This window comes from Triturus cristatus, chromosome 5_2, assembly GCF_964204655.1.
Source record: "Triturus cristatus chromosome 5_2, aTriCri1.1, whole genome shotgun sequence".
NCBI lineage: Eukaryota > Metazoa > Chordata > Amphibia > Caudata > Salamandridae > Triturus > Triturus cristatus.
Window position 1 is genome coordinate 332,647,186 of NC_140588.1, and position 25,082 is coordinate 332,672,267.

Below are 25,082 nucleotides of genomic sequence, written 5' to 3' on the forward strand. Positions count from 1 at the left end.
TAGGAGGTCTTTGATGGTATTGACGTGAGGGTCATTGGGGTCATTCCAGTGGAGATTGAAATCACCGAGGAAGATCTCTTTGGAATTAGAGGAAATTTTTGAGGTGATGACTTCCAGTAGGTGATCGGTGAAAGAGTCATTAGAGCCAGGGGGGTGGTAAAAAATGTGCAAGTTACAAAGGTGAAGGGCGTTGTTGGTGAGGGAGAGTGAGAGATACTCGCAGGAGTCGGTAGTGAGCGTTCCGAGTTCCTTGACCAGGAGGGAGGATCTGTAGATGCAGGCGAGGCCTCCGCCCTTTCTGTTCGACTGCCTGTCTAGCCTAGCAATGTTGTAATTAGGAGGGACTAATAAGTCCAGACAAGGGGAGGAGTATTCATTTAGCCAGGTTTCAGTAAGAATAGCTAAGTCCAGGTTTTTGTGCAGGATGAGGTCAGCGATATCGGCTGCATGTTTAACTGCTGAACGACAGTTGATTAGGAGACCTGATAGTGGGGGGTCTGGGGGAGTGTCAAGTGTCTGGGAGGATGGAAGAATTGGCGCAAGATTGCTTTTAACCACATTTCTGTTACGTCGTGTGGTTGGCCTGTTGGGGTTGATGGTGACCGTGCTGATGGGGTGTGCATGACCTGTGACAGGAGGGCAGGGGTTGGCAAGGGCAGTATTGTAATCTTGGAGGATAGCAAGGATTTCGTCTTAAGTGAGGTCAGCTGGGGTAGAGGAGGTGGGTGGGGAATTGTAGGAGAGTGCCAGAGCTCGGGATTCCGCTTCAGAGATGCGGCAGGGTTGCTTGCGCGGGCGAAGGTGTCTTAAGGGAAGCGGGAGAGGGAGCATGGGGGGCGCATTTGACTGTGGGGGGGGGGTGGATGAGGTTTGAGGTTCGCGAGGGAGAGTTCAGCGAGGTGCAAGAGGTTCATAAGGTCCAGAATGGAGCAGTGGATGCTCTGAGTTAGGGTGGATGCTCTAGAGTGCAAAGCTTCTAGGTCGATGAGGGCTGGGGGTGTTGGCAGGGAGGGGGGCGAGGGTTCAGGAGCCGATGTTAGGGTAGGGGGGGGTCCATGGTAAGGATCACAGAGTATGCTGGGAGGGGAAGGAGGAACTATGGTGGGGGCTGTAGTGGGGGTATGCAGGTTGCTAGGCATAGTGGGCGGGTAGGACGGAGGGCTGCTGGTGATGGAGTCAGTTCTCCTGTCCGTATCGTGAACGTGGTTTCTGAGGAGGGGGAACCGGTCAGCGAATTTGTTAAGGTTATTAGTTGTGGCTTGGACCAGGACTATGCCGCTTTTGTAGAGGGTGATAGTGAGGTCTGCTCTGAGGGTAGGAGAGGGAATAATAGTAAGTTTGGTGCCATAGGGAATGTTTTTAGATGCGTGAACATTCAGAAGGTGTGTTAGGGTTTTTCGCCAGGCGGCGGTTTTTTTCGAATAGAAGATAAGGTCATTTATGCAGGTGCCACTGTAACTCCCTTATCCTGACTAGGAAGAAGGGTCCCTACTTGGACTCTGCCAACTAGACACCCCCATTTCTAACACTCATTTTAACCAGATTTTAAAATTAAAGTAGATATTTTACGCCATATTTTGGTTCATGCTGTTAGAACAAACCCAAATCAAGTATTAATGATAATTCAAGCAGAAGAAGGAGAACAGATTATTAAGAGTATGCGAAAATAGATGATATTTTATTACCACTTCATGTCAACAGCTTTGCCACACAGTGGGAAGAATATCCTGAGTCCAGTTCTATTGTTCAGTAGAGAATTCAGATGTGCTTGTAATAATCTGTAAAGAACAAAAAAGAGGACTATGAAATAAAGTATGCTGATATAATGTGCCAAAATGTGATACTTTATTGTAAGGAGAATTATTAGAATTCCCTACATATTAGTTACTTCCACAAATATATTAAGGAGTTTTCATTGAAATGGAGAGCTCTGATATGCTTGTAACTTTGGCCACATTTAACAAATCTGCATAAAACGTTCCAATCAAGAAGCAAAAATGGCCACGTTTTGGCATAGCACTGTTTGTGCAGATACCTTCAGGGATGCAAAAAATAAAAGTGACGAGGAGGGAGGGTCTTAGAAAATGTGCGTTTTCCATTTTAACTTCCACAGGAAAAGGGCATTGAACTGTATCTGTGGATCTGTGCACTCTGACTGGGCCGTCATATAAAAATTTCTGTAGTGGGCAATATTACACAAAGCAGTTGGGAAAAATAACAAAATACCATTATTGAAAAAATAAGGCATAAAGGGAAAAGGGTGAGCAAATCCTGACTCCCACACTCAGTCAACAGGAGTCCCTCTATTTAAATTAAATTATAAAATGTATATTTGCCTGCAGGAGTAGAGGATCCTTAGCCAAATTGAGATATGTTGGATCCTCCCTGACTAGAGTCTCAGCGCCCGATTCACAGAACTAACTTAAGACAAATTCCTAAACTTACTACCATTTTCGTATTCACAGAAGGCACTTACTCATTTTGGTATTCACAGAAGACACTTACTCACTTCGGTATTCACAGAAGTTAGGAGTCCTAACTTTAGGACTCCTAAATGCCTTCTGTGAATACCAAAAGTCTTAAAATTAGGATTTTTCTCAGTTTAGGAGTCCTAAAATTAGGACTCCTAACTTTACTACTACTAGACTGAGAAAAATCCTAATTTTAAGGCTTTCGGTATTCACAGAAGGCATTTAGGAGTCCTAAAGTTAGGAGTCCTAACTTTACTACCACTAAACTGAGAAAAATCCTAATTTTAAGACTTTCGGTATTCACAGAAGGCATTTAGGAGTCTTAAAGTTAGGACTCCTAACTTCTGTGAATACCGAAATGAGTAAGTGCCTTCTGTGAATACCAAAATGAGTAAGTGCCTTCTGTGAATACCAAAATGGTAGTAAGTTTAGGATTTTGTCTTAAGTTAGTTCTGTGAATCGGGCCCTCAGTATCTGCAAACCCAGATTTTAAAAAAGTACATCAGTGCATTAAGGTCATGTTTTGTGAGAACTGGTCAACAATCAAGCAATAATATCACATTCCCCCACTTCAAGGTGGACTATCGATATCAGACACATTATCAAGATTCATTCTTCACGTCGTATTTCAATCGTTGGAGACAGACATATATCCCCCCTGTATTTATTCCATCTACCCCACTTGCGGTCCCATTTCTTAGGGCATCCCCTATATTTGAACACATCTTTTTCAGCAATCATGGCTCTATCCATGTCGACTGCCCATTCACGGACACTGGGAACCACACCCACCCCCCACTTCTGCACTAGTTGCGTTTTGCGATGGCCCATCCCAACAAAGCCCATGCTTCCTCTGTCTGTGTGAGGTCGGTGGCGTCCCAGACATTTAGTAGGCAACGTTTAGGGGAGGCCTTCAGAGTCTTACCCCCGCCCTTTCCATTTGTGTAGTGATCTCGTCCCAATATGATGGTGCAACTTGGCAACCCCAGATGATATGGAAAAAGGATCCCTCCTGGCGGTGTTGTCTACGGCACAGGGGGTCAACTCGCCTACCCATTTTGACCAGGACACCAGCATCAAGGTAAACTTGATGTAGGACCTTAAGTTGGACCAGGTGCAGTCTCATGAGGATGGCCACCTCTCTGGGGGAGGCCAAAGCATCTCGCCAATCGTCATCCTCAATAGCACATAAATCTGACTCCCATTGTTGCCGAAGGCACACCAAGGGGTCCGGGCGATTGTTTGTTAACTTTTTATATGTGAGAGATATGGCTTTTTTGTTCATGGGATCTAATAGCAACCTATCCTCCAGTGGAGAGGCCTCAGGGAGTGGATCACCTCTGGGCAGCACTGCTTTGATTACGTGGCTGATCTGCAAGTACTGGAATGTTTCAGTCTGTGCGAGTTGATATTTCTGCTTGTTATATGGGGTTATGAGGCCCTTTGGATACATTGTCGACATTGCTAAGTTAAAATGAGTTTCCTTGCCCTATGCTGCTGCTTTTGCGCACGCCTCTGCTTGAGTTTGTTTTCGCGACACTTTGCCACTGCCCTGTACACGATAACAGATTGTTTTTCACGTTCTCAAATTTTCCTTAAAATTCTGTCTGAACATAATGTGCAAGGTCGGTCAACGATGTCTCTTGTTATTCTGTTCTGGTCAGTCCCTATTGTAGGAAGGTGAATATCTGACTATGGTTACCCCCAACTTTTTGCCTAGAGTCTAGCTGGTTTTTCGACTTAGTTGGCCTGAGATCCTGCCATTCAGGGTCTCAGGCTGTCTGCTCTCTCTTTAAAATGAACTCCATGTACCCTAGGTACATACCCAATTGGTAAGGATCACCTTATTGGACCCTGTACAGTGTACCCTAGGTACCCAGGGCATAGGTGTACCCTAGGCCTCCCAGGGGCTGCAGCATGTATTATGCCACCCCTGGCCTGGCCTTCCAATCAGACACCACTGGCTGATCACTCAGCTGGGGCAAGGTCGTGTAATCACCCTTTGCTTAGATATAGTATACCTATATCTACCCTTAAAATAGACACATGTGTACCTATCAGCCACTCCTATGGCAGGCCTTAACAATCCTGGAGGCAGAGTGCTTGGTAACATGTGAGATGGTGCTCTAGCATGAGCTGAGCCTGTCTGCAGCTTTCGGAACCATGTCCTTATAGCTGTTCTATGATATAGCCTACCATATACTCTTAAAGTACCTTATAATCTTAAACGGTTATGGTAACTATGGTTTGGCTTTATCAAAACATGTCGTGTAAGGTGTCTAACACTTTGGAATAATACCCCCATACCATTTCTGGTGATGAGGATATTATTCCCCCCTTCTAGAGGGAGAGACATGTTAAAATCCTACTTAGCTGTTTAACTCTGACCAAAGCCTCAGCATCACAAAATGGATGCTGCTGCCACAGACACGAGTCTGACCTCCTGCACCTGGGAGCCCTCCCAGCCAGGGAGGCCTGGACAATACGTTTCCTGCTTGGGGAGGTGCTAGCACCTCCCCAGACAGACTCTAGTGTATTGGGGCAGGGAGGGCTGAAAGGAATGAGACATGCCTGGGGCACACAAGGTGCTCCATGCATAGTCCAGTTCAAACCGGTGCTGGGGCACTCCAGCCCCAGCTCTGGCGCGAAACTGGACAAAGGAAAGGGGGTGTAGCCACTCCCCTTCCTGGTCCCACACATAGGAGGGACCTTGCAGATAGCCCAGCCCACTAGCCCAGTATATCAGTAGGTAGCTGAGCCCTGCTAAATTAGATTAACCTGAATCTGCAATTTGTACAGAAACTCTGGACCTTCGACATTCGACCTCAGGAAGAAGACTGAAGAAATCTCCCTTTTGGCCAAGGAGTGACCACCCTGGGCAACCAGGCACCATCCAGCGACCGCTGCTTGCTTTGCGACTGATCCTACGAGGGACGACTGCAGAGACTGACCAGCGCCGAGACTTCCAGACACCTCTGAACCAGATCCACATCTGCAGCGAAGCTGAGACCCGTGGAGGCGACGAGGGACGTGGGACCGGCGACTTGGGAAAAGTGGCTAGTAACTGACTAGCGCGACTTCTGAAGCTTCCTCGAGGCTGTGCTTGGGGAATTGAGAAGCCCCCATCCCGAGCACCATCTGCAAAGAAGATCAGCTCCCCACACTTCACGTGTTCTGCGTGGGGCCCTTCTGCACCTGAGTGGCTCGACGTGTTGTCCGGTTGCTGGCCCGTTGGCTAGTGACCTCTGCGACGGCGAACCTTTGATTTCATTTTGCTGGTCCGGCTCCTCCAGACTGGCACTCGCTCCTCTGTGAAAGAGGAGCACCCCAGACCTTCCTGGACTGCACCAGAAGCAAGTCCTCCATTCTGAGTGGGTTCCGCTTGCCAAGGCTTGTTGAGTCCTAACTCGACATCGACGCCGCCGACAGCAAGAGCTTTCGTGGGACAGCTCGCCTCCTGGTCCTGGTCATCCTCGACGCCTCCTGGTACCCGTGGCTGCTGTGACAAGCTTCACCTCTTCACCTGCATCTGCACAACATCGCCTGGTTCCTTCCTGGTTCCTTCCCGGCTCCTGGCTGGTGACCTAGACTCTGTCCCTTCTGCTTGCAGGTACCCTTCCTTCTTGATTCCATCCTTGGGATCCACCGGACACTCTTCACTGACTGCCTGTCAGCAACTTTCCTTCAGGCATCCATAGGAGTCAACGACGAAACCCGACGCAAGTTCACACCTATGCACCCGCAGCCCGTGGGCTCGGTAACTTGAGTACTTCGGTGCTCACAAGGGTATTGACTATCCAAGGGTCTAGTTTCCGAGTCTCGACTTCCTAGCTATACCAGAAGTGTCCGAAAACTGTTAATTTCTAATAACTTCCATTTCTATCGACTTTTACGCATTACACATGAGTGTTTCCACTCTGCACCTGAATCCCGTGGGCCTCCCACTTCCTAACCTTTGGTAGTATAGTGTAGCCCCAGCGATTCCCAAGGCCTAGGCCTATCCTGTGTTCGTGACAGTGGTTCTTATACCACTTACTTAGTATATGGTTTGCGTGGCCCCTAGGGCCTAACTGTATTACTTACCTGTGTGACTTAATGTATGCTTAAATAAGACTGTGTTGTACTTACCTCGAATCTCATAAAGAGTGCTGAGGGTTTGACTAGAATAAATACATTCTATTTTTATATATATCTGTTGTGGTGTCCTTTCATTTGGTATTCAAGGGATTACATATGGTATAACAGCTGGCTTCACATGCCATTCAGAGTTTAGCCTAAGACTGCTCTTGTCCATGCTACCACTAGGATAGCTGGTCTATAAGGTTGACTTTACAACCAATCACCATAAGGGTTATTTGGACTGATACAAGGTGTACACTAGAATTAGTGACATCATATATCAGGCCAACTTCTCACACCTATTAACTAGACAAAACATGTTACCAACAGCTGCAATATGGAAGAATTGTGCTTTGATATAACGTTGTTACAAGTTTTTGAAACACACTCGAAGAAAGCCGTTCCATGGAGCTGAGTTCTGCTGTTCCTATGATGTAAACCTTTGCGTTTAGGCTTTTAGGTAGGGGGTCTGCTAATAACGCCAAAGAGATCTTCTGTTATATAAAATAACTTCTTACTGCCAAGGGGAGGGTGATTAGGCCTGGTTATTTCACAGTCTTTATAAAATGACGACTCCTTTTGTATTCTATGGTATTGTAACAATGCTAATGATGCTAGCTTTATGCATTCTGCTGCTGGTCGTGGTTCACATACTGTTTTATGAATCACTATAGTCAAAATAAAAATTTTGAACTTATTTAGTGACTCTGATTATTCTTATTGTGGATAAGTACGAGAGAGCGAAAGATTGTCTTGTTCCCGCGAGTCTGAGGTGAGTCGGGAGTGCTCGTGTTCAGGGTTGTCTAAGCATTCGTAGCTTCTTGATATTTGTAGGAGACCGAATGAGACACTATTGCTAGTCGGTTGGGATTTTGGATACTAATGTGGTAGGAGGTACACCCCTATTTACTGAGGTCCTGTTTTCTTGTACATAGTTCTGTGTATGAGCAGAATCCCCGCAACATGCTAAAGGTCTGCGAAAGTAACCAATCTCCTGGATGTCCATACGTCTCCCACAGTTGAAATACCAATCAAATCCCACTTATCAAACCCAGGGCAGGCGCTCAGGCAACCCGAGAATTCGGGCTCCCGGAGCGGTGTAGTGCATGTAATTTTGTTATGCCAACCTAGTTGTCTATTGACTCTATGCCACGTCTCGATTGTGTGCGCCGTGGGCCCAGTAAGGTGCAATTTCCGAGAGTTTGAGTATAGTGCTCTGTTATATCCTCCCTGTCCCATGAGCCACCAGTCAGTGCGAAAGTTCGGGTTGTCTCCCGTGTGCCCATCTGTTAATCGCGACCAGTTGGGACGCTTGATAATAAAGCCTGATATCAGGTAATGCAATGCCCCCTTCATACCATCCCGCTGTTAGTTTTCTCAGGGCAATCCGCGGCGCCAGGCCATCCCACAGCAGGGCACGCACGGCATTGACAATAATAGTGAAATAGGAGTCAAGGATTTTAATAGGGGTGTTTTGTAACATGTAAAGAAAGGGCAGTAGTGCCAGCATCTTGAAAAGGGCCATGCGACCCAAGATAGTTAGGGGGAGAGAGCGCCAGTGCTTGACATCGACGCGGAAGTGTGTCAGAGGTTCATGTAGGTTCGCATCGTAAAATAGGGCTGGGTCAGTTGTGATATATATGCCCAAGTAGCTGAAACCCCTTGATGCCCCCATAGTATGTATAGTTGAGATTTGGTCTAACTGACTATGTACCCAAAGTGCCAAATATGTGGAAGATATGAAGGACTCGGCGGATGGTCGATGGTGAGGTGAAATATAAGAGGATATCATCCGTGTACAGCGAGATGCGGTCCTCGTGGTTCTCTGTCCATTCCAGACCACGGATCGTGGGATTCCCCCTCACCCAGACCGCAAGTGGCTCCAGTACCAAGGCGAAAATTAAGGGCGATAGGGGACACCCCTGCCGGGTACCCCATTGTAATTGAAACTGTCCAGAGGTATGTTTATTCACCACAACTTGGGCAATCGGGCAGGCATAAAGTAGTCGGACCCATTTTATATAGTTAGGTCCGAAGCCCATTCTCTCCAGTACTGCAAAGCGGAAATCAGACTCAATGGTATCAAATGCCAATTTGGCATCTAGCGACAACAGGGCTCTGTCTTCCCCAATCGTCTGGTGTCTACCCAACACCCCGTTTAGTCGTCTTAGGTTCAGGGCAGTATTCTGTCCAGGCATAAAGCCGGATTGGTCCGGGTGTATCAGTCCAGCGACATGGGGAATGAGCCTATCAGCCAGCAGCTTTGCCAGAATTTTGGCCTCTACTGTGAGAAGGGAAATGGGTCGGTATGCCCTGCAGTCGTCAGGTGGTTTACCCTGTTTGTGGATAACCACGATGGAGGCCGTTCTAATGTCTTTTGGTAGCATCCCTTTTTCGAAACTTTCAAGGTACATTTGGAGCAGATGGGGGGACAATTTGGAGGCCATTGGTTTGAAGAGTTCGATCAGGAGCCCGTTGGGTCCCATTGCTTTGCCCGATCGAACATCTCAATAGCTAATTGGATTTCCTGTTCCGTAGGTTCTCCTTCTAGGGAGTCTCTATCCTCAGGGGACAAACAGGGGACTTTAATAGTCGAGAGCAGTTTCTTAGCCACTAGCAGCATGGTTGTTCCAATTGACGCGTATACTGAAGTGAAATAGGTGGCAAATGTGTCTGCTATCTGCTGGGGATCGTCGATTTCCTCACCGCTCGACCCACGCAGTCGATGAACCCATCGTGATAGCTGTTCTTTTTTCCAGCCAGGCAAGGAGGTTGCCTGTTGTCTCTCCAAGCTTGTATATCTTATGACAGGTTGATTTATATTTTGCCTTGGCCGTGTCTGTAAGAAGTTGCTTGTAATCTAATCACACAACCGGCAGAGATTGCTGCGCCTCATGGTCGGGGTTTGTGCAAGCACCCTTTCCCTCTATAATATGTCTTCCTCGAGTTGTTCAATGCGCTTGGTTAGTTCTCTTTTATGGCCCACCATCAGTGCCAATGGTCTGCCCTTTATCACTGCGCCAAACGCACCCCACAGGATCTGAGCTGAAGTGACAGAACATACATTTTCTTTGAAATATAATTCGGTGTCTTTGCGGCATTGCCTTGATGTGTGATATCTTGAATGCCCAGAGATTTATGGTTAGGGTCGTGCATCGTGCTTGGGAGCCGATTGGTATCTTCGTGAGAATAGGCGAGTGGTCCGAGACCTAATCTTTTTCTTAACAAAAACTATTTTGGAGTGCCCAGCCAACCGTCGTGTGCAGTGAGGTATGGACATGTGGCGGGGTTGGTCGGAAGGCCTTGCAGTAAAAGAATGCGGAACACTACCTTCTGTCCTACAAAGAGGTTGTTGGCTGCCCATAGAGGGTTCGAAACAGGCCCTGTGGTAAAGGCTCCGCTGAGCAAGGCAGTCAGCCACTCACAGATGGGATTGCCTGCCCACTGATGGTTGGGCGCAGCAGAAGCCTCTCACAAACCCCCACAGAATACAAGCAAAAGGACGTACACAGCAGGGGTTGGCCAACGGCAGAAAGGGAGACACTGGTCAGGGTGCGCCTACCAATGCAGCACATGCCTAAAGACCCTGTACAACACTAGTTCACCATCAATGGAGGGGGGGTGCTTTTATAGAAGTTGGATGCAGCCATTAAGAAAAACAGAAATTCACTTTAAAAAAAAAATTAAGTGAAGTGATGGCTGTGAAATAAAAAAAGAGAAAAATACCTACATTTTACCGTTTTAGTTAGCTCCACGAACCTGCCATACTTACCTAAACTTGTACACCAAATGCAATGCTTATGACAATATAACACTAAGTATAGGGACTTCACACCACATATTTAAATTACAACACATACACAAATAATTCATATGTTATCCATGATCGTACCGTTCACACTGTTAAATGCAAGGTGATATGTAATGTCACTAGTGAGATCATTTATGAAGTCATCTGTTTTATTATATATAAATATGTATATTACCTACTGGCAGTCGCCAGTAGGTAGTTATAGTTAGGACCTATTTTCCATAGGAAATCCGCAACATTCTATTTGGAATAACGTTGGCGCCGATTGACGAATCCTCGCAAAATTTTCCAAACTTTTGGCCAGCTCCGGTCCGCTCCTATCCTGAAAATTTCACGGTGATTCGTCAAGCGGGGGGCGATAAAAAAGGGGGGTCCCAAAATGTGTTTTCTCCATGCATTTTCCCATAGGACCTGTTGACGCAGCTACAGCCCGAACTGCTGAACGGAATTACACCAAATTTGGCAAAGAGGTAGTCCTCAGTTCAGACTCGTGCCTTTTGCTTAAATGGTGTAAATCCGTTCAGTAGTTCCTGAGAAAATTAGAGTTAAAAAGATAGATATAGCTGGGCGGAGCCTAACCACACATCTCATCGTGAGATGTGATTGGCTGTCAGTACTTCATCCAAGAAGTGTTGGCAGCCATCTTGGGACCAATATACATGATAGCACCTCATTAAAAAGCATTGCAGTTAATAGAAGGTTTTAAGACTTTAGTTACATTATAAATCATTTGTTGATGGTACCATACTCATTTTAGGAATTGTGGTGTGTTCTAAGGTGATTTAACCATGTGAAAAAGCCTTCTGCTGAGATATCATGAATCATGTTTTAGAGAAAACTATTTTCTCATGCTTTTCCCACAGAGGTCTGGAAGGTGATCTATAAGCTAAACTGAGAGCATATTTTCTGTAAATTCACATTATCTTTCTCAGTCATGTGAGAATGAAGTCTGACATTCTCAGGAAAACATGTACATCCAACAAGGGCAGAGACTGTCAGTTGATTCCTTTGTGTTCTACTGCAGCTTCCCAGAGTGTTCTAAAGAACAACTAGAGCGCTAACAGTCCTATTTATGACAAACGTATTGCACACCTGCAGCCATCTTGATTGGAATAAAGTGGTAACTCTTAAAACATTTAATTTAAAAAGGAACAAAATCAGGGGGTTCATTTTGCCATAGAAAGTATGATTAGTGCTGCAGAAAGAAAAATTAGGGCACATTTTGAGTGACTTCTCAAATCCTCTTCTATTTCATTTAAAAATTCTGACATGCAGACTGAAACATGCACTTTCAATACCAGCAGCAGACTTCCCTGGTGAGCAGTAGCTTTACTACAGTGATCTAATAAGCAACTAGAATGCTAACATTCTGAATTTATGGCAAATGTGTGACACATCTGAATGCCTTCTTGATGGAATCAAAGTAAAAAACTGAAAGTATTTCCAACTGAGGAGACTGTAGTAAATGAGGAAATTAGGAAACTTCATAACAAATAAGTCTCACAATATGGCCACCAGAGACAAAAGAGCCCAAATGTAGCACAAATATCACCCATATGTAGCCCATTATAGCCCAATGACAGAATGTCCCAGAGTGTTCTAACGAACAACTAGAGCGCTAACAGTATTACTTATGACAAAAGTATGGCACACCTGAAGCCATCTTGATTGGAATAAAGTGGTAACACTTAAAACATTTAATTTACAAAGGAGCAAAATGAGGGGGTTCATTTTGCCATAGAAATTATGATTAGTGCTGCAGAAAGAAAAATTAGGGCACATTTTGACTTTTCACATCCTCTTCTATTTCATAAAAAAATTCTGACATGCAGACTGAAACATGCACTTTGAATACCAGCAGCAGACTTCCCCGGTGAGCAGTAGCTTTACTACAGTGATCTAATGAGCAACTAGAGTACTAACATTCAGAATTTATGGCAAATGTGTGACACATCTGAATGCCTTCTTGATGGAACCAAAGTAAAAAACTGAAAGTATTTCCTACTGAGGAGACTGCAGTAAATGAGGAAATTAGGAAACTTCATAACATATAAATCTCCCAAGATGGCCACCAGATACAAAAGAGTCCAAATGTAGCCCGAATATCACCCAGATGTAGCCCAAGTAAAGCCCAATGACAGAATGTCCCAGTGTGTTCTTAAGAACAACTAGAGCGCTAACAGTCTTACTTATGACAAAAGTATGGCACACCTGAAGCCATCTTGACTTGAATAAAGTGGTAACACATAAAACATTTAATTTACAAAGGAACAAAATGAGGGGGTTCATTTTGCCATAGAAATTATGATTAGTGCTGCAGAAAGAAAAATTAGGGCACATTTTGACTTCTCAAATCCTCTTAAATTTCATAAAAAAATTCTGACATGCAGACTGAAACATGCACTTTGAATACCAGCAGCAGACTTCCCTGGTGAGCAGTACCTTTACTACAGTGATCTAATGAGCAACTAGAGTGCTAACATTCAGAATTTATGGCAAATGTGTGACACATCTGAATGCCTTCTTGATGGAACCAAAGTAAAAAACTGAAAGTATTTCCTACTGAGGAGACTGCAGTAAATGAGGAAATTAGGAAACTTCATTACAAATAAATCTCCCAAGATGGCCACCAGAGACAAAAAAGCCCAAATGTAGCCCAAATATCACCCAGATGTAGCCCAAGTATTGCCCAATGACAGAATGTCCCAGAGTGTTCTTAAGAACAACTAGAGCGCTTACTGTCTTACTTATGACAAAAGTATGGCACACCTGAAGACATCTTGATTGGAATAAACTGGTAACACTTAAAACATTTAATTTAAAAAGGAACACAATGAGGGGGTTCATTTTGCCATAGAAATTATGATTAGTGCTGAAGAAAGAAAAATTAGGGCACATTTTGAGTGACTTCTCAAATCCTCTTCTATTTCATTAAAAAAATTTGATATGCAGACTGAAACATGCACTTTTAATACCAGCAGCAGACTTCCGTGGTGAGCAGTAGCTTTACTACAGTGATCTAATGAGCAACTAGAGTGCTAACATTCAGAATTTATGGCAAATGTGTGACATATCTGAATACCTTCTCGATGGAATCAAAGTAAAAAACTGAAAGCATTTCCTACTGAGGAGACTGCAGTAAATGAGGAAATTAGGAAACTTCATAACAAATAAATCTCCCAAGATGGCCACCAGAGACAAAAGAGCCCAAATGCAGCACAAATATCACCCAGATGAAGCCCACATGTAGTCCAAAGACGGAAGTGTGCAAAACACTTATTTTTTGTGTATTTGCAGTTTTATATAGTGCAGACTTGTCAGGTATTGGAGTGCTTTACATAAGCATTGGTTACATCACCCAAGATCAAGTTCATTTTGGTTGTAGACATGGGGAGATTAAGTGATTTGACGAGAATCACAGATTGTTGAGCTGAAGCAGAAACTCCAACCTGGTTCCCCAGTTGCAAAGTCTGCAGCTCTGGAAGTAACACCACATCCTCTCCCCTAGGTGCAACATTTAATCAAGTGGTCAACTGGATAAAAAAACATAAAGATTACAAATAATTTAAAAGTTCTTTGTCGCTGTCTGAAAACTCAGAAAATATGTCCTCATTTTAGTTTTTTAGAGCACTAACCATAATTTTGATGCATATAAGACCCTCTCATATATGTAATTTCTAAAGGAAATACTCTAGGTATTACAGTTTTGATTACATCAAGATGACGTCAGGAGTTCCACACTTTTGTAATAAATATAGAATGTTAGCAATCTAGTTGTTCATTGGGATACTGTTGAGAAGCAGAGGCCAGGGGCACGGACTCTGAAAATTAAAGGCAGGTAGGAGAGTGCAGAGGCAACAATTTGATCACACTGGGCAGGCAGGAAGGGCAGTGGCAGCACAACAGACTATGGAGGGCAGTGGAAAGGGGGGCAGGGGGAACAAACCAACAATACAGGACTGGCAAGAGAGGCTGTGGCAATATAATAGACCATTGTGGGCAGAAGGAAGAGGCAGTGGTAGTACAACCATACATGCCAACAGACCCGTTTCAGCCAGGAAACGTCCAATGTTTTTAAGCTCAAATGGGCTTTATTTGATCTGTCTCCTGTCTACTATCTCCTATTTTTCAATGTAACTCAAAGGGGAAAATCAATACCCCAGGTTTTTTTCAAAATCTCCCTCTTACCAAGTTCAAAATGTTCGCACGTATTTGTACATTGGATCATGGTAGGCAGGAGGAATTGGGGTAGGGACATGGACTTGGATAACAGAGGACAGGAGGGACATGGAGAGGTGCACCAAACTGACCTTACAGGGCAGGCATCAGGGGTTGCAGCAGCACAATACACCACACAGGGCATGCGGGACGGGAGTGCAGCACAACAATCCATAGAAAGCAATAGGGAGGGGACAGGACCATGCACATGGATAACAGAGAACAGAGGGGAAAGAGGCAATGGTGGCTAGCTGACCATAATGGACAGACAGGATAGAAAGCTGCAGCATAACAGACCATAAAGGGCAGGAGGGCTGGATCAGGGGCATTACAATGGAACAGACAAGCCAGGAGGGAGGGAATGGGGGTCTGCACATGGAAACAGAGGGCTGGGGGCAAGGGGGCAGGGCAGGAGCAGCAAGATGACCATGGTGGTCAGGCAGGATGGGCACTAGAAACAAGACACACCATGGAGAGCAACAGTGAGACTATGATGGCATACACACAGACCATGGAGGGAAGGTGGGAGGGGGTCAGGGGCAGCTAGCTGACCACACAGGGAAGGTGGGAGGGGCCATGGCAGCACAGAAGACCAAGCATGGCAAGCGGGAGGGTTAGTGGCAGCACAATGGCTATGATGGGCAAGAAGGAGGGTGCAGGGGCATGCACAAAGGACCATGGAGGATAGAAGGGAGGGTCAGGACCTGGGCACAGACAAGAGAGTTCAAGGGAAGGGGCCTCACAACAGACCGCGCGGGGCAGGCAGGAGGAGCAGTTGCAGCACAACAGACCAGGGAGGGCAGAAGGATGTGGCAGTAAAATGGACCATGGAGGACAGGAGGAAGGGGATAGGGGCGTGGCATGTGGACAGGCAGGGTGAAGGTGGCAGGGACAGGTTACAGTCATCTGACAATGCTAGGCAGGTGGGAGGGGAGTGGCAGCTCAACAGAACACTCAGAGTAGATAGGAGTGGCAGGTCCATGGAACATGGTGGGCAAAAAGGATGGAGCAGGGGCATGCACAAAGACATCGGAGGGCAGGGGGAAGGAGAATAGGGGCAGCAAGCTAAGCACAGAGGCTAAGCAGGAGGTCAATGATGGGCCATAGAATTGGGCAATGGAGGGCAGGAGGAGTGGACTGGTACATCATGCTAAATGGAGGGCAGTGGCAGCACATCAGACCATGCATGGCAGGAGGGAGGAGGCTAGTCCATGGATTCAGACAACAGAGGATAGGGAGGAGGTGGATGGGGCAGCAAACTAACTGTTCAGAGAAGGTGGGTATTAGGAACTTTATTGTTTTTAAAATGTGTGTCTGTGCGAACTACTTAAAATATGAACAAGTATGCAGCATAATCTCACTTTTATTCAGGAAGAAGAGGACGTTTGAAACACCCCCTGACCCTCCACCCCCCATCGCAAAATGTAATGCCCGTGAAAAGGGCAGGTTGACGCAGTGTTATATAGAACATAGTCCTGAGAGCACGATTGAAAATGAAAACTAGATATAGTATATGGTATAAACAATGCACTAAAAAGTGTGATATAAGATGAACCGGGGTGTGAAATATAATATGCAATACATTGTGCGCAATGAAAGATTCATTGGAGAGCACGAGATAGCACAGGCACTAGCGCGTGCTATGCGATATGCGCCTTGGATTATAATATGCACAGGGCAGTGCTGTGTAACCTAACTAGCCTCTAAAGTTGTAATATAAAATATGTGCTGGGGAGTGTAACGTTGCATATGCACTGTGACAAAGATATGGATCCTAGATTGTAATATGCATGGCATAGCGCTGTGCGTTATAACATAGGCATCGAGGAAGGCACGTTAGATGGGGCAATATAACCCGTGCGAAGGCAAGTGTGGCATGACATATTCACGGGGTGGTGTTACAGTGCACATGGGCTAGAGAGTGTCATAGCATACGCACTAGCTGGTGGAATACAATACAGAGGTGTGTGGCACTCGGCTGGCACTGGTGGGTGTAACACAGCACTGGGCTCAGCCAGGAGCACGCTGTGACTCTCAAGTAAGGTTTGTCTCCTTTCCAGAGAGTAAAATAAAAAGTATTACACATCCGGCGGTGGATGTGTGTTTTATTTACCATGAGGGGGGTTTCTTGCATAGTCTGGTCGAATTTTTGTCGAATCCCTTTGAATGGCTTGGTGTGCGTGTGTATTAAATGTGCCCGTCAATAGCGACCCATGTTTGTATAAATAAACGACAAGGGTGTCTACTTGGAGAGTACCCACCGGCGGGGGCGCCGGGATTAGGCACGGTAGGGCGTCAGACACGTCAGAGCTTCACTAGCGGTGTAAATACATTCCACGTGGATTCATTATATGCATAGTCGCCTTTTAATGAATATCACGCAAATCGTCATGGTGATAGGTACATACAGTTTGTCCAGCATGTCCTAGGTGTTTCTATAAATATATATATTTTTTAAAATATTAAAAAACAAAGGCCGTCCCCGGGGGATGGGGTCCCCGGGGTCATAAGTGGCCTGAGGAGGGGGGCAACGCAGCCCCCCTCCTAAAGAATAAAAAAAAAAAAAGGCCATGGCCCGGGGGTTGCGGTCCCCGGGGCCGATTAAGGCCCTGGGAGGTCCATATTTATTTTTTTCAACAAAAAAAATTAGGATGCAGGCCCTGGGGGATGGGGTCCCCAGGGCCAATACATTAGAAAAAGAAGGGGGGCCCACAGCCCTCCTTCTTAACAAAATAAAATAAATAAAAGACCGGCATTGCGCCGGAGGCCACGCCCCCTCCTTGCATCACTCTGCAAATGCGCCCCCTGGCCAGTTGTAAGTTGGGGAATTAATTCCCCTTCAATACTGAGGGTCCCTGAGGGCCAGCTAGCCCAACAGGTATCTCCAGTATGCGCCAGGGAGCTGTGTTGCAGACAGGTGTTCTGAGGCAACGCCCCTTTTTACACCTCTATGCAACGCAGCTCTGTGGCGCTTACTGGAGGTACCTAGTGGGCTAGTTTGACCCTAGGGACCCTTAGGATTGAAGGGGATTTAATCTCTCAACTTAGAACGGCCACAGGGCGCGTTTACACAGTGGTGAAGGGAGGGGACGGGGCCTGAGGTGACGTTTGTAAACACGCCCTGTGGCGCGTTTTAAGTTGGGGAAATAATTCCCCTTCAATCCTGAGGGACCCTGGGGGCCAATTAGCCCACTGGGTGCTTCCAATAAGCGCCACTGCTCTGCGTTGCAGAGAGGTGTTGCAGGCCGTGCCCCTTTTTACAGCTCTCTGCAATGGCGCTTACTGGACGTACCTAGTGGGCTATTTTGCCCCTAGGGACCCTCAGGATTCAAGGGGACTTAATCTCCCAACTTAAAAAACGGCCACAGGGCGTGTTTACACAGTGGGGAAGGGAGGGGACGGGGCCTGAGGTGATGTGTGCAAACACGCCCTATGGCGCGTTTTAAGTTGGGGAAATAATTCCCCTTCAATCCTGAGGGCCCCTGGGGGCTAACTAGCCCACCAGGTGCTTCCAGTAAGCGCCACTGAGCTGCGTTGAAGAGAGGTGGTCCAGGCCGTGCCACTTTTTACACCTCTCTGCAACGCAGCTCTGTGGCGCTTACTGGAGGTACCTAGTGGTCTAGTTGGACCCTAGGGACCCTCAGGATTCAAGGGGACTTAAATCTCCCAACTTAAAACGGCCACAGGGCGTGTTTACACAGTGGGGAAGGGAGGGGACGGGGCCTGAGGTGACGTGTGCAAACACGCCCTGTGGCGCGTTTTAAGAGGTAGTTTTAATCCCCTGCCCTATTATATACTAGGGGTTTACAGAGGAGGTCATGCTAATCACAGGGGGACCCCAACGCATAGTGTTCCCTAGTGTATGTAGGTGTTTTCACTGTATTCTGAGTGTCTTTTCACATAGCACTGGCTCTAGGACTGGTTAGTCAGACTCAGTTACCACCAGTATCCGTCTGAAAAAGTTGAGGGTACAGGATGATTTTGCAACAAGGCTTCTTTCTGCTCTTCTGTTTGTTCTTTCTGCACGTTATCCTTCTTCTTGCACTTTTCTTCGTCTTTGAGGACTTCTGTTGCTTCTTTCTGCATTTCTTTTTTTTCTTTCTGTGCGTTTTTTCTTCTTTCTTCACATGTCCTATCTCTGTAGGTATAGTTAGAAATTAGCATTTAAAAAACCTTTGAAATTCACTGAAAAAACCATAGGTTTCAGGCACGTTATAGTTAAGAATTAGCATTTAAAAAACCTTGGAAATTCACTGAAAAAACCATACGTTTCAGGGGCGTTATAGTTAGCTGGACTTTTCACTCGTTCAAAACCATTGAAATTCCCCTGTTATAGTTAGTTCAGCTAACTATAACTCACGCGCCCGCAATGCACTGCTGATGACGTCACATATTACATCACTCATGACATGGTCAGTGACATCACTGATGACATCTCAAATGACATCACTGATGACATCACTGATGACATCTTCCTTGTGATAGAGTGGCAGACCTCCTCTGCCCCTAATATAACCTTTGATACACACATTCAAAAATAGAAACTAAAATTTTCAAAACAATGGACATACCAATACCAGTTACAACAACCTATTCAGTAATTCTAAGATCCACATACACATCCACTCATTCACCAACAGTCATAAACAGTCACTCATACATGTACTCACTCATCATATGTACTCATGCACCAATACATCCTGTTACACAACGCCACTCATCCATACAGTTACTCACACACATAGTCATTCATGTTAATAAAGAATCAAACATCCATTTACTTGCATATACAGTTATACACACACCCCCACACTTACTTCTACAGAAACTTACACATACTTAGTCTTTTAAACAATCACTTATAGAAACACATACTTATTCATACAGGAACTCTTCCAATCTCTCACTCTCACATATACTCACTTATATACACCAATAGTCACATATACTAGTTTAAAACATGTGTAGTTACTCATAAAGACACTATTGAGACAGTCATTCACTCACTAACACACCCATGCACACACTCATCCACCCATGCAGTCCTGCACACATGCTGTCTTCAACACATACAAACAGTGAGTCACTCATTCATGCACCTATGCACTACGTAATACCCCCCACCGAACCATACACACTCATACTGATACTCACAAAACCAACTAATAACCTATATAGACACTCATGTAGCTACTCACCAACCCATGCAGCCACTTATACACAAAGTGAGAGACTGATACAGATATTTAAACATTACTCACTAAGCCATGTATTCACTAAGATACACTTAATCAGTCAGCTATACAATCAATTTTTCAAAAACAAATCATCCATTTAAACACTTATATACCCATTTATTCTTCCATCGACCTTGAGATATACATACATAAAACATATATAATTTTCAGAAAAACACACATTCACTGGATGATGTCATCAGTGATGTCATTTGAGATGTCATCAGTGATGTCATGAGTGATGTCACTGACCATGTCATGAGTGATGTAATATGTGACGTCATCAGCAGTGCATTGCGGGCGCGCGAGTTATAGTTAGCTGAACTAACTATAACGGGGGAATTTCAATGGTTTTGAATGAGTGAAAAGTCCAGCGAACTATAACGCCCCTGAGACCTATGGTTTTTTCAGTGAATTTCTAAGGTTTTTTAATTGCTAATTCCTAGCTATAACGTGCCTGAAACCTATGGTTTTTTCAGTGAATATATATATATATATATATATATATATAATAGATAGATAGATAGATAGCTAGATATATAGATAGATAGATAGATAGATAGATAGATAGATAGATAGATAGATAGATAGATAGATAGATAGATAGATAGATAGATAGATAGATAGATAGATAGATAGATAGATGGATAGATGGATAGATGGATAGATAGATAGACGAGCTTCTGTTGCACAAAGTACTGTAGTATAAAAGCTCATACTTCACAGCGACTCAGAAATATGGGAAATATTTAACTGGTCTCTGTGAAATATGTGCTTCATTATCATAACGACAGCCCCAAAACACCTTTTCAGTTCTTTACCTTTGTCACGACCAATCACATTTTGGAACACAGGTCATCTAAATTATGTGGCAAGAAGAGGCACGTTTTGCTGCACATTCTCTTGCAGTATTGGTTTGGTGCACCTGAGCTAGAAACAGATCTTGCTGCAGAGAAAACTACATTTTCTGGGTGAGGGCTGGATTTCATCAGGAGCGAAAGGGAACCGGTGGACAACAGACTGATGCAACATAATGCAAACAAAACACGTGCAAGAAGCAGCTTCTGATAAAAACATAGTAAAAATAAACATGTTTGTGTCTTAACAGGAAGTGCTTCCATCTCCAGAGCAGAAGAGGTAATGTCTGACTCTGGGCTGACTTTCACTGCATGACACAATCCAGGGCATGGGGCAGCAATAAATCCATGTAACGAGCACAGAGAGCTTGGAGAGGCCAACAGACATTGCCTGATTCTGATTTTGACACTGACTACGGCACACAGTTTATCATAGCACCCTGTAGCAGACACCCCACCTGCCGTCATTTAACTAGCAAGTAAAAAAAAATGTAAAGGTGCAATGACGCAGCCAATGTTGCTGGTCACACACGTGCGTGCTTATAAAATGACGAGCAAAGCGGTACAAAAGGGGGTGGTGATGGACGGAGCATCAGAACCAATCAAACACTCACACCCAGTCAACAGATCTGGGTTTGATCCATCACCGTTCTTTAGCCCACTCTGCCACCCCAGTTCAGACATGGCCATATGCAAATCAGTCTGACCCTGTGCCTCATGGGAACAGTCCAGCCCGAACTGCCAAGCCATGCCTTCCCTGGACCGGAAACAAGCTTCCTAGGACCGGTTTCTGGCATTTCAGCCGTCTTCAGCCAGGCTTGCTTGAATCCAGTGGCAAAGTGAGCAAGGGACTCACGTCTGAGCATACCCTGCCAACTTATGGCGAACAAAGCGGTACAAAAGGGGGTGGTGATGGACGGAGCATCAGAACCAATCAAACACTCACACCCAGTCAACAGATCTGGGTTTGATCCATCACCGTTCTTTAGCCCACTCTGCCACCCCAGTTCAGACATGGCCATATGCAAATCAGCCTGACCCTGTGCCTCATGGGAACAGTCCAGCCCGAACTGCCAAGCCATGCCTTCCCTGGACCGGAAACAAGCTTCCTAGGACCGGTTTCTGGCATTTCAGCCGTCTTCAGCCAGGCTTGCTTGAATCCAGTGGCAAAGTGAGCAAGGGACTCACGTCTGAGCATACCCTGCCAACTTATGGCGAACAAAGCGGTACTGAAATACTCCGTCCATCACCACCTCCTTTTGTATCGCTTTGTTTGCCATAAGTTGGCAGGGTATGCTCAGACGTGAGTCCCTTGCTCACTTTGCCACTGGATTCAAGCATGCCTGGCTGATGACGGCTGAAATGCCAGAAACCGGTCCTAGGAAGCTTGTTTCCGGTCCAGGGAAGGCATGGCTTGGCAGTTCGGGCTGGACTGTTCCCATGAGGCACAGGGTCAGGCTGATTTGCATATGGCCATGTCTGAACTGGGGTGGCAGAGTGGGCTAAAGAACGGTGATGGATCAAACCCAGATCTGTTGACTGGGTGTGAGTGTTTGATTGGTTCTGATGCTCCGTCCATCACCACCCCCTTTTGTACCGCTTTGTTCGCCATAAGTTGGCAGGGTATGCTCAGACGTGAGTCCCTTGCTCACTTTGCCACTGGATTCAAGCAAGCCTGGCTGAAGACGGCTGAAATGCCAGAAACCGGTCCTAGGAAGCTTGTTTCCGGTCCAGGGAAGGCATGGCTTGGCAGTTCGGGCTGGACTGTTCCCATGAGGCACAGGGTCAGACTGATTTGCATATGGCCATGTCTGAACTGGGGTGGCAGAGTGGGCTAAAGAACGGTGATGGATCAAACCCAGATCTGTTGACTGGGTGTGAGTGTTTGATTGGTTCTGATGCTCCGTCCATCACCACCCCCTTTTGTACCGCTTTGTTCGCCATAAGTTGGCAGGGTATGCTCAGACGTGAGTCCCTTGCTCACTTTGCCACTGGATTCAAGCATGCCTGGCTGATGACGGCTGAAATGCCAGAGACCGGTCCTAGGAAGCTTGTTTCCGGTCCAGGGAAGGCATGGCTTGGCAGTTCGGGCTGGACTGTTCCCATGAGGCACAGGGTCAGACTGATTTGCATATGGCCATGTCTGAACTGGGGTGGCAGAGTGGGCTAAAGAACGGTGATGGATCAAACCCAGATCTGTTGACTGGGTGTGAGTGTTTGATTGGTTCTGAAACTCCGTCCATCACCACCTCCTTTTGTATCGCTTTGTTCGCCATAAGTTGGCAGGGTATGCTCAGACGTGAGTCCCTTGCTCACTTTGCCACTGGATTCAAGCATGCCTGGCTGATGACGGCTGAAATGCCAGAAACCGGTCCTAGGAAGCTTGTTTCCGGTCCAGGGAAGGCATGGCTTGGCAGTTCGGGCTGGACTGTTCCCATGAGGCACAGGGTCAGACTGATTTGCATATGGCCATGTCTGAACTGGGGTGGCAGAGTGGGCTAAAGAACGGTGATGGATCAAACCCAGATCTGTTGACTGGGTGTGAGTGTTTGATTGGTTCTGAAACTCCGTCCATCACCACCTCCTTTTGTATCGCTTTGTTCGCCATAAGTTGGCAGGGTATGCTCAGACGTGAGTCCCTTGCTCACTTTGCCACTGGATTCAAGCATGCCTGGCTGATGACGGCTGAAATGCCAGAAACCGGTCCTAGGAAGCTTGTTTCCGGTCCAGGGAAGGCATGGCTTGGCAGTTCGGGCTGGACTGTTCCCATGAGGCACAGGGTCAGACTGATTTGCATATGGCCATGTCTGAACTGGGGTGGCAGAGTGGGCTAAAGAACGGTGATGGATCAAACCCAGATCTGTTGACTGGGTGTGAGTGTTTGATTGGTTCTGAAACTCCGTCCATCACCACCTCCTTTTGTATCGCTTTGTTCGCCATAAGTTGGCAGGGTATGCTCAGACGTGAGTCCCTTGCTCACTTTGCCACTGGATTCAAGCATGCCTGGCTGATGACGGCTGAAATGCCAGAAACCGGTCCTAGGAAGCTTGTTTCCGGTCCAGGGAAGGCATGGCTTGGCAGTTCGGGCTGGACTGTTCCCATGAGGCACAGGGTCAGACTGATTTGCATATGGCCATGTCTGAACTGGGGTGGCAGAGTGGGCTAAAGAACGGTGATGGATCAAACCCAGATCTGTTGACTGGGTGTGAGTGTTTGATTGGTTCTGAAACTCCGTCCATCACCACCTCCTTTTGTATCGCTTTGTTCGCCATAAGTTGGCAGGGTATGCTCAGACGTGAGTCCCTTGCTCACTTTGCCACTGGATTCAAGCATGCCTGGCTGATGACGGCTGAAATGCCAGAAACCGGTCCTAGGAAGCTTGTTTCCGGTCCAGGGAAGGCATGGCTTGGCAGTTCGGGCTGGACTGTTCCCATGAGGCACAGGGTCAGACTGATTTGCATATGGCCATGTCTGAACTGGGGTGGCAGAGTGGGATAAAGAACGGTGATGGATCAAACCCAGATCTGTTGACTGGGTGTGAGTGTTTGATTGGTTCTGAAACTCCGTCCATCACCACCTCCTTTTGTATCGCTTTGTTCGCCATAAGTTGGCAGGGTATGCTCAGACGTGAGTCCCTTGCTCACTTTGCCACTGGATTCAAGCATGCCTGGCTGATGACGGCTGAAATGCCAGAAACCGGTCCTAGGAAGCTTGTTTCCGGTCCAGGGAAGGCATGGCTTGGCAGTTCGGGCTGGACTGTTCCCATGAGGCACAGGGTCAGACTGATTTGCATATGGCCATGTCTGAACTGGGGTGGCAGAGTGGGCTAAAGAACGGTGATGGATCAAACCCAGATCTGTTGACTGGGTGTGAGTGTTTGATTGGTTCTGAAACTCCGTCCATCACCACCTCCTTTTGTATCGCTTTGTTCGCCATAAGTTGGCAGGGTATGCTCAGACGTGAGTCCCTTGCTCACTTTGCCACTGGATTCAAGCATGCCTGGCTGATGACGGCTGAAATGCCAGAAACCGGTCCTAGGAAGCTTGTTTCCGGTCCAGGGAAGGCATGGCTTGGCAGTTCGGGCTGGACTGTTCCCATGAGGCACAGGGTCAGACTGATTTGCATATGGCCATGTCTGAACTGGGGTGGCAGAGTGGGCTAAAGAACGGTGATGGATCAAACCCAGATCTGTTGACTGGGTGTGAGTGTTTGATTGGTTCTGAAACTCCGTCCATCACCACCTCCTTTTGTATCGCTTTGTTCGCCATAAGTTGGCAGGGTATGCTCAGACGTGAGTCCCTTGCTCACTTTGCCACTGGATTCAAGCATGCCTGGCTGATGACGGCTGAAATGCCAGAAACCGGTCCTA

At 46.3% G+C, this 25,082-nt stretch overlaps 1 protein-coding gene across 2 annotated transcripts in view; it reads right to left on the reverse strand.

Moving 5' to 3' along the window:
- The window catches only part of LOC146822941 (putative thiopurine S-methyltransferase), a 232,630-nt gene that overhangs the window by 109,876 nt on the left and 97,672 nt on the right, over positions 1 to 25,082 (reverse strand). For both annotated transcript variants that reach the window (XR_014962097.1, XM_085607094.1), the window contains exon 3: positions 1,686 to 1,778. Coding sequence is in view for 1 of the 2 variants with exons in the window: in XM_085607094.1 (XP_085463220.1) it covers positions 1,686 to 1,778 (93 nt within the window). In the remaining variant the exon portion in view is untranslated. The remainder of the gene's footprint in view (positions 1 to 1,685; positions 1,779 to 25,082) is intronic.